General features: G+C 36.3%; 1 protein-coding gene across 2 annotated transcripts in view; it reads right to left on the bottom strand.

The window, feature by feature from the left end:
- Window positions 1-15,197, bottom strand: part of FSTL4 (follistatin like 4) — a 790,888-nt gene extending 775,691 nt beyond the window's left edge. For both annotated transcript variants that reach the window (XM_031953062.1, XM_031953063.1), the window contains exons 1-2: window positions 14,877-15,197; window positions 7,947-8,082 (exon numbers count right to left, since the gene is read on the bottom strand). In XM_031953062.1, coding sequence (XP_031808922.1) covers window positions 7,947-8,072 — 126 coding nt within the window. In that variant the 5' untranslated portion in view covers window positions 8,073-8,082; window positions 14,877-15,197. The remainder of the gene's footprint in view (window positions 1-7,946; window positions 8,083-14,876) is intronic.
- Window positions 15,198-15,451: the final 254 nt, after the last annotated feature.

Here is a 15,451-nt window from a genome sequence, read left to right as displayed (position 1 = left end):
TTTACTCATCATAATTTCACATCTTTGCTAGAAAAAGATCCTCTAATCTAAAACAAAGCAATATAATTATTTAAAGACTACTATTTTTCCTAAGAAACCAAAATTAAATCTAATATAGTATCATCTGACTGAATTAATAGTACTTATGGAGAATGAAGTATGTACTTAAAGAGATTTACTTCCATGCTCAAATTAATAATGATATCCAAGTTCCCATGTGCTGTGCCAACATCTTAACCATTTGGAATAGGAGTTCTAAAGTCATGGTAGGTGGGTAACTCAAAAAAGGAGGAGTTTATATGTTTTACTTTCATATATGTATTACTTTGGATCTAATTGTTGAAGTACTCTTAAAAACCTTGATTAAACATGTATACATGATATCTAGAGCTATTTCATGGTCATGTCTAACTCCCAGGTACCAGAGCCTGTGAGTAAAAATGAGAATGGAACTATGAAAGACAGGTATTTCAAGAAAACTTATGCTTTAGTAAAGGCAGTTAAAATAGCAAAATAAAAAACATAAGTAGCCTTTCTTACTTACTTACATTAGTTTCAGGCTTGAAGGATATTAAGGATATTAAGATACATCATAGAGATTCCCAAGTTGATGAATTAATCTATTTGCTTGTTAAGATAGTGAGCTTTAATTTGTGTGGGATAATATTGATTAGGGAATGACTAAAAAATAGTATACGAATGTAACGAAATATTTCTGCACAATAAGAAATGATGATTATATAACTACAGAGAATGAAACAACTTACATGAAATAAAACAAAGAGATATAAGCAGCACCAAGAAAACAACAGACACAATAAGTACAACAACATAAATGCAAAACACAAAAATACCAATAATTGAAACTCTATCATAAAATTATAATGGACAGACTTGGCCTGAAAGAAGAAGCACCTTTTTGCCTTTTTTTTGTAAATATGACAAATTCAAAACCAAATAGGGAAAGTATTATTCATACTCTGGAAAGAAATAAAGGGGTTTGCAAATTTTTTTCTACCTCCCTCCCTCACCCCACCCCAATGTCTCCTTCCTTTATCTCCATTCCTACCCTGTCTCATGGTACATCTTTCCCAAAAGCTGCCTGACACCAGTAGGGTCTTTGTCTCCATCTCTTTTGTCCACTACAGCAGGACTCTCTACCCCACCTAGACCCCCATTATTACTCTGAGGACAAGACATTGATATCTTGCTGAACATGAAAGGATTCCTTTAAGTAGAAGTACTTAGGATCTTTGAATCCTCTAAACTTACTCATAGTCAACATACTAGATGTACACACACACACACACACACACACACACAGATTTATGTCCCTTTGAAGCACTTTTCATAATAATCACAGAAGAAATATTCTTCCCAAGATATTATAGAGAATATTCCTGTGTTGGATGGCAATTTGGATTATACACTTCCCTTCTTAAAAGTCTCTATGTTCCAGTTATCTCTTCTATCTTTTCAAATTCAGTTCACAGCTGTACTTTAAGTGCTTTCCATTTTAAATTTAAGTAACATCTTGACTGGGGATATCAAAATTTTAACAAGCATTTATTATGTATTGCTGTACACCCACAGGACATTAAATATAATAGATCACTAAAAGACCTGGAGGACATTTTAAAACAGATTCTCATGTGCCCCTCTATAGTTTTGTGATTCTAAAAGATACTCTATTAGAAATACTGTCTAAATGACTATTAAATGACAGGTTCCTATAATACATAAAAAACACACAGAGTATGTGACAGAGTGACAGAGGAGAGGAAGAAAGAGGGAAGGAAGGAAGAGAAGGAGAAAGAGACACACAGAGAGAGAGACAAACAAGAGACAGAGAGAGACAGAGAAAGAAAGAGAGAACAGAAACTTAAAGTCCTTGAGAAGAGCTGTCAAAAGAAATTTTTTTCACAATAGAGCAAGGAGCTGGACAGTGAAGAGTGGTACTGCTTTTTCTTGAGTCAAAGTATTGATATCACTCAGAGTATTACTTATTATTATTATTATTACTATTTATAAATTCCAAATAATTCCATTGTCTTGCATCTATGTTGGGTTATGTCATAGGATACATTGGTATTCTAAAACATGATATACCACACACATCCTACAAGGAAAAGTATTCCTACAGGTCTTATTCCTGTTACTCTGTGTTTATCAAAATGTTAAATTCTTGCAAGCTATTTCAAGTGTTCTCTTTGCTTTAATTTATTCATTTAATAAAATTCACATTTTCTATAATTGCTTTACAAATCTTTGAATAAATACACTGGTCATTTAAATCATTTTTACCCTAAGGATATTCAAGTAATTGGTATAATAACTTTAAAAGCTAAGTCAAATCTTATTAATCCTTTCCAAGTATTTTCAAATAAAAATGATGGTAAGTCAAAGGATTATTTTTTTTAAATATTGCTATCAGGAGAAAATAAGTCAAAGCAAATCAATATTCATAGAAGTTCGCAGGAGCTATTTTCCAGTCTATCTACATACACACATGTACATACTTACCTGCCTTTTACTAGAGCTCTCCTCCTATGCCTGACCTGACTGTGGAGTAAGGGCAACACTGGATTTTCAAGCAAAAACCATGTTAGTGAAGTGTAAGTTATGGCAGGATCTAGACCAAGCTGCTACAGTTTTCAGTGCAGACTTTGTCTTATCTAGGGACTATTCTAGACATGCTCAGAGAATCATTCCATTTGTGATTTGCAATAGTTAAAAGAATACCCACTTGGAGGAAACTGTATTTTTGAAGTATACATGCATTTATGCATAAGTATGTCTACATAAGATATTTTATCTATAAGTAAAGATAAGGATGTAATTATGAGAGTCAGGTATTCAGGAAGACTTATCCTTCCAAGGATTTTCTATTGATTCTCAAAAATATAACTTGTTTAAAGCCGTCTGGTTACAGAATATTTTATTGGCCAAACCAAAATTAGAAATATAGTTGAGAATGGGGACAAGGAGGGTATAACATATGATCGATCTTTCCAGCTGAGGTAGAATAGTCAGGGATGATGAGATTTGAAGAGATTAGAGAAGTGAGAGGTCAGGGTATTCAAAGGGGATGACAATATAGATAGAGAAAAAAGACTGTTAGCCAGGGACTGAACTTACTGAGTACAAAAAGCATGATCTGGAGGTCACTAGATGATTGCAAGGATCTGAGCAAGATGGACTAAACTTTAAAGTGAGTAAGCACTTAGTGACAGTGTTAAAGGGAGAGTCTGAAAATGGCAATGGAGAACAAGGAAGATGCTAGTTTGTTCTCCTGACCCTGTGGGTCAAGAAGGAAATAAGAGAAAAATAATCAGATTTGAAAAGTATAATAAGAAATTGAGGTCTTCAGGAAAAAAACAAAACAAACCCATTGAGAATTAGAAGATGAAAAGAATATTAAAAAAAAAAAAAAGAAATCTAGAAAAAAAAAAAAGGTGTTTGTTAACAGAAGAGGATTCTAGAGAGAACTGTGGAAAAGGAAGAAAGAAGTTAAGAGAAACCTAGGCCTGAACATGCTATTGAGCAATGATGTCAAACTCAAATAGACACTGGGACCAATAAACCTTTAAAAAGATCCCTGCTGCTGCATGTTTGACTGTGAAAATCTTAAATTAACATTATCTATGCTCCATTTTTATTTATTTTGTCAAATATTTCCAAACTACAATTTCTATTTTTGCTTTGGCAATTGGGATTAAGTGACTTGTCCAGGATCACACAGCTAGGAAGTGTTAAGTATTTGAAGCCAGATTTGAACTCAGGTCCTCCTGACTTCAGGGCTGGTGCCCTATGCAGCTACCCCCAAACTACATTTTAATCTGGTTGCTGACTGGCTGGTGTTTTATATCTGGTTATATGGGATGAGAGAATCAGTTGTTGCAATGCAATTACCCTTACCAATGATCATTCCACTATTCTTCACTCACTAGTTACTCTGAGTCAGTCTACTGATTCAGACTTGAGAAATGGAATGCAATAAAATACTCATGTACTTTAAAATGAAATAAAACTAACTATGGAAATCTATTTTATAATATTCTCTAAAATGTAATTTTCTCTGGGAGCAGATTTCTTGTGGGGCTTCTGGGAACAGCAGCTTTCATTTTAGTTCAATAATCACCCCAAGTGGAGCCAGGTATTAAAAGTCCAAATCCTTTATTGTCTCCTTTAAAGTCTTGTCTCCTTCACTTAGGGCTTGGCTAGTTTTCTGGAGGCCTTTCTGATCTTGGTTTCAGTGTTCTCCACAGGACAGCCTGCCCCCACTTCTCTGTTTTCCTTAGTTCTGCCTGACTGCCTTCTTTGGCTTCCGAATCTCCTTGACTAAATCCTGGCTGAGGCTCTGAGAGCTTCTAGTGTGCCTTTCTGGCCCTGAGAGCTTCTCCTTATATGTTCCACACTGAGTACACACCAATCATTATATCACCAGGAAACCATTATTTGTTGTAGGATTAAATCAATGCTAAACTAGATTTAACCATTGTCTCCTCAATTCCACTTACTTAGCACCTTGTAAGAATCCTAACACTATTTCTATTCCTCCCATCCCAATGAAAAAAGGAAAAGAAATCCCTTATAATACATATGCATAGTTAAAACAAATTCCCTCATTAACTGGGCATCTCTCTCTCTCTCTCTCTCTCTCTCTCTCTCTCTCTCTCTCTCTCTCTCCCCAAAATGTGGGTAAGATGCTTCAGTATTGGTCACTAACCACTTTGCTTTCTCAAGGTCAGTAACACTGAGGCACAAAGACATTCCCCAGGCAAGGGGAACTCTGCCAAACTTCACAATATCAAGTTTCCCCAAATTTTACTTTTTTATATCTCTATCTCTTTGACCCAAACAAATTCCAAAAGATAGGCTTCTTACCTACCTAAAAGAAAACCAAGCCAGTTAATATAAAATTAATGCATTTCCTAACACAGTGGAGCTCAGAAAGGTCAGTGAATTAAAGAGTTGATTTCTCATTTCTCATTACTTAATTGTATTGTGATTCTTACTGTCTCCAAGTTAGGCTGCACATTAGGAATATCATCTGGCACAATTGGGAGGCACACTCAAATAGTGGGAGGTTGGTTCTAAATAACTATTAATTAAATATTTGGGCAAAAGATATAAACAGAACTTTGTGCTATGTATTGTAGAGCAGATCAAGTTACATAAGATTTAGTTCCTATCCTAAAGGAACTAACTCTCAGTTTAAAAGAGGAATATATACATTCAATATATTCTTTAACTTCTTTTAAAGTTACAAGAATTAAGAGAAAGGTCCTATCATTATGATTTCGGGCCATAAGGAGAAGGATTTGAAGAGATGGTCTGAATGGAAGAGTTGAGCACTATGCTGGGCTTTTCAAAAATGATAAATACAGGATAAAGGATAACAAAAGATAACAAAAAAGATAAAGATAAGAGCAGAGAGTAGAAGAGAACATTCCAAGTGAGGACCAAAAGCATACACAAAAGCAGGAATTCATAAGAAATTTGTGAATTATTTGAGTAAAGAGTTTTTATACAAGTAGTCAGAAACAAAAACACTTTCCTAAATTAAAAATAAAATCGAGATGGAAGCATGTTTCAAAACCTTTTTTCACCAGTTCTGGAATTTGTTTTCAAAATCCTACCCTAAAATAAAACAATGAGGATCTACATAGAAAAGTCCTGTAAACTACTCAAAGAAATAAGATTATAAAATCATAAAAGATTTTTTTTTAATTCATGAAATAGTCCCTAAGACATAAAGTAGTTTGCTCAAGAACAAATCTTCTTAACTCTCCAATACTCCTATCATGGTACTACACTGCATTCTTACCCCAAAGCCAAAAATCTTTCCATTGGACCATTAGATGACCTACAAGAGAAGAGGAATTTTTATTAAATTCCTCATTTAGGAATAGTTAAACTCACTTCTTTTTCAGGATTCAAAACATTAACAGCAATTAGACAACAAAAGATTCATACAATATTAACTTTCCTGTGTTAGTTCACTCCTGGTTAATGTCTAATGCACAGTCTGCCTTGATGTTTTAATTAAAAGAGATTTTAATATAAGGCACTAATAGGACCCTAAAGGCTTTACTTTACTATCACACATTAAACATGAATGATTTTTTAATGGACTATGATTGAAGGTCATAAGCCATGTGAGCTTGGAGAGGAGAGGAGTGGGGGAAAAGGAGTTTTGATTCTTTAAAGTCATTGTTCTAGATTCTTCCAAGTTTTAAATAAACCATAGTACATGGAATTAAATGGAAGGCAAAATATTTCTATTTAATCATAGTGTCACTATAAAGACATTTAATGGTAACTTTAAGCAGAGAAGGTGTGCTTTAAATTATTCTTGAAGCTCCCCAAAGATTAAGACTTGTATGTTCAGGATTATATGACAATTAAATAATAATGAATGAGCAATCATTCATTTTTATTAAATAATTAAGTGATCCTGTCATATATTGTGGTAAGGGAAAAAACATTTATTTAATCATAGACTGGTATAGTTACCTTTAAGGAGACAAGGATGCCTCCCCAATCCTTAGGATTTGATTAATCCAGAGAACTCAAGGATGTAAGAAGCCCAGTTGCTACAGAATTTGTATTCTCTGAGGTTTGGCAGAGTTATCACTGCTCCATCAGATGTCTTTCTAACCAAGCTATTTCATTATTAACTCTTCCCAGGAGAAATGACTACTATGAAGAGTCATTTTTGGTTTGTGTTCCACGTGAAAAAATATCAATGCCAAGGAAAGAAGATGGGCATGTGCTGAAGTTATAAAGACTTTATTTGGCCCTTATAAAGTCACTGACATAGATAAGTAGCATTAAATTACAATTTTTAGAAATGTTAACTTGTTATCTAATCCGGACCTACAATTTCACTAGTCTTAATGAACTTCAAGTTTGCAGTTCTACAACTATTTGACAATTTACAGACTTAAGAATTGACTAAAGCACTAACAAAATTAACCAATTGGTACAAGTCACTCAGTAGATAGCAGAAGCAGAGTCTGAATTCAGATCTTCTTTATTTAGGCTAGATCTATCTCTGATCATTAGCATATGATGCTTCTTAGCAGAGTCTCCAAAGAGTAAATTCCAAATCAATGATATTTTACTGCAAAATTTGTGATTCATGATTATGTGGAGAAGAGAAAGAGTCCTATTAAAAGTTGTTTCAGTGAAGTATTCATTAATAAACTCTTTAGGTGTTTCAGAAAAAAATAAAATCTATAAATTTTTAATAATTTTATATTTTCATCAAAGCAGGTTCCCTAGTAATTCTCTAACTACCAAATGTGCTAAATATTGTGCTAGGCAATTTTCACATATTATCTCATTTGATCCTCAAAACAACCTTATTATTTCCATTTTACAGTTGATGAAATTAAAGTTGGCAGAGGTTAAGTGATTTGCACAGATCACATAGTTAAGTAAGTATTAAGGTTAAATGTGAAAGTTAAACTTTTATGATTTCAAATTCAATTCTGTGGTTAGTTCTTGTTATTTATTTTTTTAACTATAAATCCTTTTAAAAAAAAGAAATGCAAACTGAATGGATTTATTAATTCATACTGTTTCTCTAGTCTGAAATTTCAAGGCTTTTTTGATATTAATAAAGCTGGTTTTCTTCTGTCTTTGGAAGGAAAAGGGATTAGTGAATGAAAGTTATGGTTTGGAGTAAAAGTAAGGAGGGAATCCATAGGCTGAGCATCTTTGAGTGTTCAGAACTGCTGCAGAGATAAAGGATTTATCCTATAATTATGTTTGCTCTTCCAATCTACCCTGCCTCGAGCATCCTAAGGAAAAGATGATGAGTAAGCTTAAAATTCACCCTGACATTTGCTCAATCCTAAAAAGATATCACTTGAAAATAACACGGAAAAGAATTCAAACTTTGAAATATTTCCCAATCAGTAAGTGAATCAAAATACCTTCTTTTTCAGCCCTCCCACATCTGAGGGAACACTCCTGCTTGTCTCTGAACGCATCCATCCCAGGGTGGTTGACAAATAAATCTCAAGCAGCAAGAAGAACAATCCAAAGCTTCTTGATTTCATTATCTTGAATCTGTGAGGAATAAGATAGCCATCAAGCCATGTCATTTGAAGAAAGGGATACAAGTCATCTATTCAGTGACCATATTGTAGCTTCGACTAATAATCATGACTATACCATAAAGTCAACAAGCACTTTATTGTATGCCAGATGCTGTGCTAAAGACAGGGGACCCATCCACACAGGGGCAAAAACATTGTCACAATTACAAAAACATGGTCCTTACCCTCAACGACCTCACATTCCAAAGGTAAGGACAACATGCAAATAATTATGTAGATACAAAATATAGGTGATGTAAATGGAATGCAAACCCAGAAAGAAAAGCAGAGACAGGAATAAGCAAGTAGAGAGGAAGGAATAAGAAAGGCTTTTTGCAGAAGTCTTGAAAGAGGTCAAATCAGAAAAATAGGCCAGTATTGCTGGATTATTGAGTGGAGGGGGGAATAAAGTATGAGTAGAAAAATCAGGAGTGAAGTTAAAGAATTTAAAATTCAAACAGAGCATTTTATAACTATATAGTATGTGTGTATCAAGGACATGGCTAACCTTAAACAAGATACTTGATTTACCTCTCAGATCTCCTCAGCTTCCTTATCTGCAAAATGGGGATGATTATATCTACTTTTACTGAAGTCATAAGATGATTTTGATGAGACAATAAGAAAAATGTAAAGGAGTGCTTCAAAAGCTATCAGCATTTTAAAAAATATATAAAAAGTGCCTGTCATATACCAAGTGATGAAATACTGAAAGTAAGCTATAATAATGTCTAATTTACATGCTAAAATGCCTAAAATGGTTGTATTGTAAGTGATAAAATTTCAAGAACAATTTTCTAGTCTGCCATACTCTGTAAATGAAACTGGGAAACCTTAAAAACATGATCTTCTCAGAACAATCTATCTCCAAAATAACAACAATAATAATTTAACCTCCATTCACTGAAGCTAACTCCATAACATAATGATTCATATCCTCTTTTCTAAGGATGATCAAATATTACCATAATATAAAATAGGCTTAATACACAGTTTAAGGCTACCATGACATACTGAAAGAGGTAGGGTATGGAGAATGGGGGCAGAGGCTAAAAACAAAAAGTCTTCCCATTGGTATTAGTAGAAAACATTTCAACTTCAAAGCTCAGAGTCTGTGTGAATGGAATAAAACTAGCATGTTAATTAATCATGTCCTTGGATAACACACAGAAAAAGATCAAAACTGGTATCTTATTAAGGACCCAACCGTTTCTCGAATGCCCCTAGCTTCATGAGAGGAGACATCAAGCCTTATACTTCAATTGTAACTATCCCAGTATCCAGCACAGAAAAAGGGTATCCTTTAAGCATGCAAACATTTGTTCTATTTCTCCATTAATAAAGGCAAGGAACTTTTTCATTTTCAATTCAAACTGATCATTGTAAAATGCTATACGTAAGAGACCGTATAACATAGTAGATAGAGAACTGGTCTCAGAGCAGAAAGACCTGGGTTCAACTCACACCCTTGACATATTCATTGTATGACTCAGGATAAATTGGAGAGAAGGAAGGTGATGCTGTTCATTGGTCAAGATGTTCTTATCCTAAAGCTCTCTAGATTAATGAAATCATTGATCCAGTCCCTATCCCACTACCCTTGTGTGATAGAAACCAAACTACTGTTTAGTTGACCTGGCTCAGCAGGAGATAGCCATTTAGCCTCTTACTCCAATCATCAAAAACTTTGGTTGGTCTTTATGTCCAACTTGATGCCACATTAAGTTCCCATAAGGTAGATCTAGTATCTGTAGCCTCTTTTAAGTTTCTTCTCAATCCCTTCTTAATCCAAATAAAACTGTCTGCCATTACCTGATTTTAAAACTCTGCCTTACACTAGAAATATCTTCAGATTCCTAAGAGAAATTAAACTCATAAAACCATAATACTGCATAATACTACATAATGATGCAATACATCAATACAGTGTGACCAGATCACAAGTCTGATTTCATTTACCCCAGCTTCAATTCAACAGATATTTTATTAAGTATCTATTATGGTCAAGGTAAAGTGGCAGGTGCGAGTATTAGACTGAATTCAAATCTTACCTATGACACAAATAAGTCCTGTGACCTTTAACAAAGCTCAGTTCTTCATGAAATTCTCTTTAAATCACATGATCATAAGATCAATTGCGAATGTCTATAGAATATATTATTAGTTATGTAGCTAAGTTGTGACAATATGCTAGTATGATCATGTCCCATGTATTCCTTTACAATCTAGAACAACTTCTAAAAGCAATTTGGATTTTTAAAGCTGTATGTAAGCCCTACTATATATTATATAAAAATAAGTTTCATAATTCTAGTTTCATGTCACTGACCACTTATAATTCTTTCTTCTTCTCAATGCTTGACAATCCATTAAAAAATACTGCCACTTGAGATTTATGGACCATCATCTCCTAGAATGCTTTACAACAATTTTTCATAGAGCACTTCATTTTTATATTTAGTGGCAAGCTAGGGAGAACATATCAACTGAGGTCATAGAGAAAACTCAAGAGTTAATTTTAAAAGTGGCCCTTCTATCTATCCTAATTTTCTCCTTCATTGGGTGAGAATTTGGCAACTAAGAATTTTTATATTCTAATAGCATCACCTCCATCCACAAGCATTCACATTTAATAATAAGTGCTTTATTAGGCACTGTTGTTGGTGCTGGGGATACATAGATAAAAAGAAATAATCTTTGCCTTCAAAGAGTTTATATTAGAAAGTCAAAGAAACCTCAATTCCTTATTTCTGATTTTGCATCGCACATGAAAATAGGTTATCAACTAATACAGTTTGATTCAATACAATTAGATTTTCATGGGCATTGGGAATGGAAGATTCAAATCTCTTATTTTGCTTATGGGAAAACTCTAGATTCAACCTAATGTGAAATCCTGAAAATAATCCAGGGAAGAGGAAACAAGTGACCAAGGCTAAAGGAACAGGACTAGTAATAAAGTCTATGTCTGGTTCAAAATACAATGTTCTTTTTATGATATCACAGCACTAGGGATGATTTGTATAAAGTAAATTTTAAAAGTCCCACTTCAAATTTAGTTTACTATTCCTGAGAATAAATTTATATTCTCGTTGCTCTTTTTGTGAAATTAAGACCATCATATACCCTCAAATCAAATACTATTACTTAAGGTTGCTCCAATGTATACTCCCATTCCCTGTTCCATATTTACTCTACTTCTCAATTCTACCACAAATTGAAGAGTTGAATGTCTCTTCACTACTTAGATGAACTACCTGGCAAATTTTATTTTTATTTAAAAGAAAAGAGAATGAGGAATATTTGGACTAACCACCCCTAATACTAACCTCTAGCTTCCATCTGAAATCTTCACAGAAAGTTTCTAATGATTGTAACATCCCAAAGAAATTAAGCATGGCAAGAATTTCAGACTAACCTTGCAACAAACCATAATGAAGTTAAATTGCATTTCCTAGTAATTATCTACTCAATCTTTGATTAATACTTCCAACATTTGATAAATGAGGTGCCTAAATGATTCTATGCATAATATTTAAGACTATTACATTCCAATTATGCTGGTTACATTGTTGAGAGGGGCTCCACCCCATCCTTACATTTTGAGAATGACTTTCAGCTTAACTGCCTTTTTAAACTTAGAATCTGACCCTTGAACAATGTCAATGATACCAAAATTCTGAATCTCAGCTTCATAGGGAAAGGCAATGGCACAGGGAAGGGAGTCAAAAAAGACTTAGTTTTGAACTCTTCCTTTTAATTACTTAATAGTTGTATGATTTTGGGCAAGTCACTTTACTTCTATGGGTTTCAATTTCCTTATCAGCAAGCAAAGGTTAGACTAAGCAAATAAGAGAGTCCATTTAAGTACTAATCTTCCACCTTATGAATCTAGAGTTTTTGATTTCTTGCCTACTAGTACAGCAGTAGGAACAATCTTACTTTCTCCTTATAATGTTTGTGAAAGATTTTTTTTTTGGCAAAAAAAAGACCAAAATGAAGTTCTTCCTTCTTGGGATGGAAAACAGAAAGGACTTACAAATTACTACAAGAATTTAATAATTAAAAAAAGGGCCTCAAAACACTTTCTCTGTAGGTCTTAGTCATAAAAAGAAACAGCTTTTTGCAATCCAAGAATTTGTGTGATTGACATAGAGAAATGTTCTTCTTTAGAGGCAAAGTTAGTTATGCAAAAAATAGAAAAATATTGTGTATAGTCATCTAAATTTTCAATAGCAAAAAATAATCGTAGTCTTATGTAAGCAGTTCCAAGATATTATGTGCAGCTAGCATTTTTTGTCTTACTTTTGGCAACCTATTTTCCTGAAAGAATTTCCAAGTACACAGTGTGAATCCTCTGTGGAGGAGTTGTGGCATACATAGAGACAGAGACAAAGACAGAGAGACAGACAGAGACAGAGTCTGTGAGCATTGATTGAACAACGATTGTGTTTGAAACTGATAAAAAAGATAAGTAGAAACCACAGGTTTACCAAGTAGACAGAATGGTTTGAAGTTTTATGGGGGGGTGTTAAAAATGGACAAGAAAAGCAAGAAATTTTCATTTGACTTAATTTTGCTTCTAAGGGAGTGATCTAGTAAAAAGAACCTGGGACCACATTGCTTCTTACTATCACAAACAGGAAAAATCACAAACTGGGTAAGTCATTTCTACTCTCCCATTTTCTTCCCTCCATAATGAGATCATAATTCTTTTCTGCTCATTTCATAAGGATGTTATGAAAATCATAACACCTCCCCCATCTGTTAAAAGCTAGATACACACTCACAAGCAGTTATTTTACGTAGAAAGTTTATTACAATAGACAACTCAAAGTCATCTAAAAGCTCAACTAGGAACCAAGGGATCAAATACAAGATGCATTTGGTCATCTTCAGCTGTTAGTGTTAATGGTGTTATCTTTCATGAAACCTTATATAATTTAGAACTGAAAAAGATCTTAAAGACCACACTGTATCATCCTACAATTATGTAACATTTTAAGATTTGCAAGACACTTCTTTAGGTTACATAATTTCATCCTTACAATAACCCTATATGAAAAGTACTAGAATTATTATTATTTCTCATGTTATTGTCATGGGAAACCAAGACTCAGACAGATTAAATAGCCTTCCCTGATCACATTATCAATTCTTAGAGGAAATGTCGATAACTATTTCTCAGTGATTTTAGACATGTAACATTTCTTAAATGTTACAATTCTCTAAAAAATTCTAGTATTCTAAGGCCAAAAATGCAAGAGGGGGGAGGCATTTCGTCAAAGAGACTTAATTGGGAAGCATTTATTCAAAACTCGGTCAAGCGAGAAAGCGTGAGAAGCAGGCAGATAAAGAACTTTGGTCATTTCTGAAGTTTTCTTAAAGCAACAGGCTTCGTGCTTTGGTAAGCCAACGGGGAACTAAAAAAAAAAAAAAATCATCACAGCAGAAGCGACATCTAGAGGATCAAAAAGCAGGGAACTTAGCTTCAGATGTATCTCAGCACCAGGTCATCTAGACAGCTCTTTTCCTAGGGCTAGCTCTCACCCACCCAAACCAGATCTTAACTGTTCTACAATCTTTCCTTCCCTTAGGTACGTAGAATTAAAAGAGCCAAACAATGCAAAATCAAGCATTTTAACAGCTTTGTCCACAAACGGTTGGCTTGGGCATCAGTGAGTATTTACTGAAAACGAGCCCATTTCTCGCTAGTTAGTTGTGTCTGGTGGAGGGGTCTTAGGCTGGTATGCTTCAGAACTCTGAAGCTGGTTGAAGTTTGGTCTAGGCTGCTCAGAAAAGATGTAGAAGCATCCATGACATTTTGTAGGGCCCGAGGCTAGGCAAACACTATCCCTCTTGTCAGAAGTCAAACTTCCTGCACTTAAGCCAGAGTGGCAGAGTTGAGGGGCACCCTAAATGCGACACACCACGATAACACTAACAGTGTATCCAGCTCAAGTAAGAGGAGAGAGGCAGCAAGGGGAGCTGTTGAAGGCACAACATCGGATGCTGAACCTAGGGGCAAAGATTTGCAAGGTGGCCTTGAAAAGGAAACTCTGCTGGAATCAGAGCCTACCTTGCTTGGGCTTACACCGACTTTTTCCATTCCTGCTTAACCTCTGAGCAAGCAACAGAGCCCAAATTGAAGTTGTAAGAGAAAAGAACATTGGGTGAAGAGTAAAAAGGTAACCCTAAATCAACTCCAAATCCGCGGCTTTATAAGGACAGCTATTGACTGCTAGACTAAGTCTCCAGCTAGTGATCCCCACCCCGTCGGTATCAGCCGCCTGCCCCGGACCGGAGCGCAGATCTTCTTGTCTGCAGCCGCCTCTGGGTTCAGCTGGTGCTGCAGGGCATTGAATTGCTCCAGCCGCTCTGCGACAGGCAGACGCGGGGCTCTTCTGCCTCCAGACCCCCGGAGATCAAGCACTGTGGCGCCGCTCCGAGTCTCCCTTAAGCCCAGCTCCACTGTCAGGTCAAGTCGGACCTGCTCTCCCCTCCCCGACACCCGATGCCACACTAAACAGCGCAAAGGTGCTCACAGTGAGGGCACTCTCAGACTGGGGATGGCCCCCAGCGGACTCCTGTGGCGGGTTCTGATCCTTGGAACCCAATGGGGGTAGGTCATCCTCTGACCAGGGAACTGAAGCGTTAGCTGAAACCAGCGCACTTTCAAACCCCAACGCAAGGTTCCTACCCCGGCTCCAAGCCCCCCAATACTCCGGCAGGGTGAGCCGCAGCGCGCCCAGCGGCCCCTCTTACCTGGAACGTCCAGGGCTGGAGGAGTCGCGGGACGAATGTGCAGCAGGGAGATAGGAGGAGGGACAGAGGAGAAAGAGGAGGAGAAAGGTGGAAGAGGAGAACCTCCTCCAGCACGCGTCGGGTTTGTTGTGGTTCGCCTCTCCTGGACAGGGAGCTGCGACCGCTGCCCGCAGTGGCTGGCGAGAGGAAGGTTGGCTGCTGCTCACCTCTACCAGTCGACTAACAGAAAACCGACTGGAGAGGAAAATGCCGCTGCCGCTGCTTGACAGCTGCCCTATTTCTGCTGGCCGGCCCAGAGCTGCGTGACGTCACCGAGTACAGGCCCCGCCCAATGGCTGACACCTGTACACTGCGCTGGTACCCGGGGGCTGTCCTGCAGCCGAATCAACCAGCAACTGCACCGATTATCCCCCCTCAAAAACCTGTCCTTTTGGAATGGAACAGAAATTTCTAGAAGCAGCCCATTAGCGAGATGTCTCGAAAAGAGAGAGCTTAGAAAGAGCCCCTGGGCCAGGAGTTCCTCCCCCTCCTCCAGAAACCGAGCTTCAAACTATTAATCTCCTGACGTTTGCAGC

Source organism: Sarcophilus harrisii, chromosome 2 (assembly GCF_902635505.1).
Source record: "Sarcophilus harrisii chromosome 2, mSarHar1.11, whole genome shotgun sequence".
NCBI lineage: Eukaryota > Metazoa > Chordata > Mammalia > Dasyuromorphia > Dasyuridae > Sarcophilus > Sarcophilus harrisii.
The sequence above is the reverse complement of the archived record's forward strand: the minus strand, read 5'-3'. Positions and strand labels throughout refer to the sequence as shown.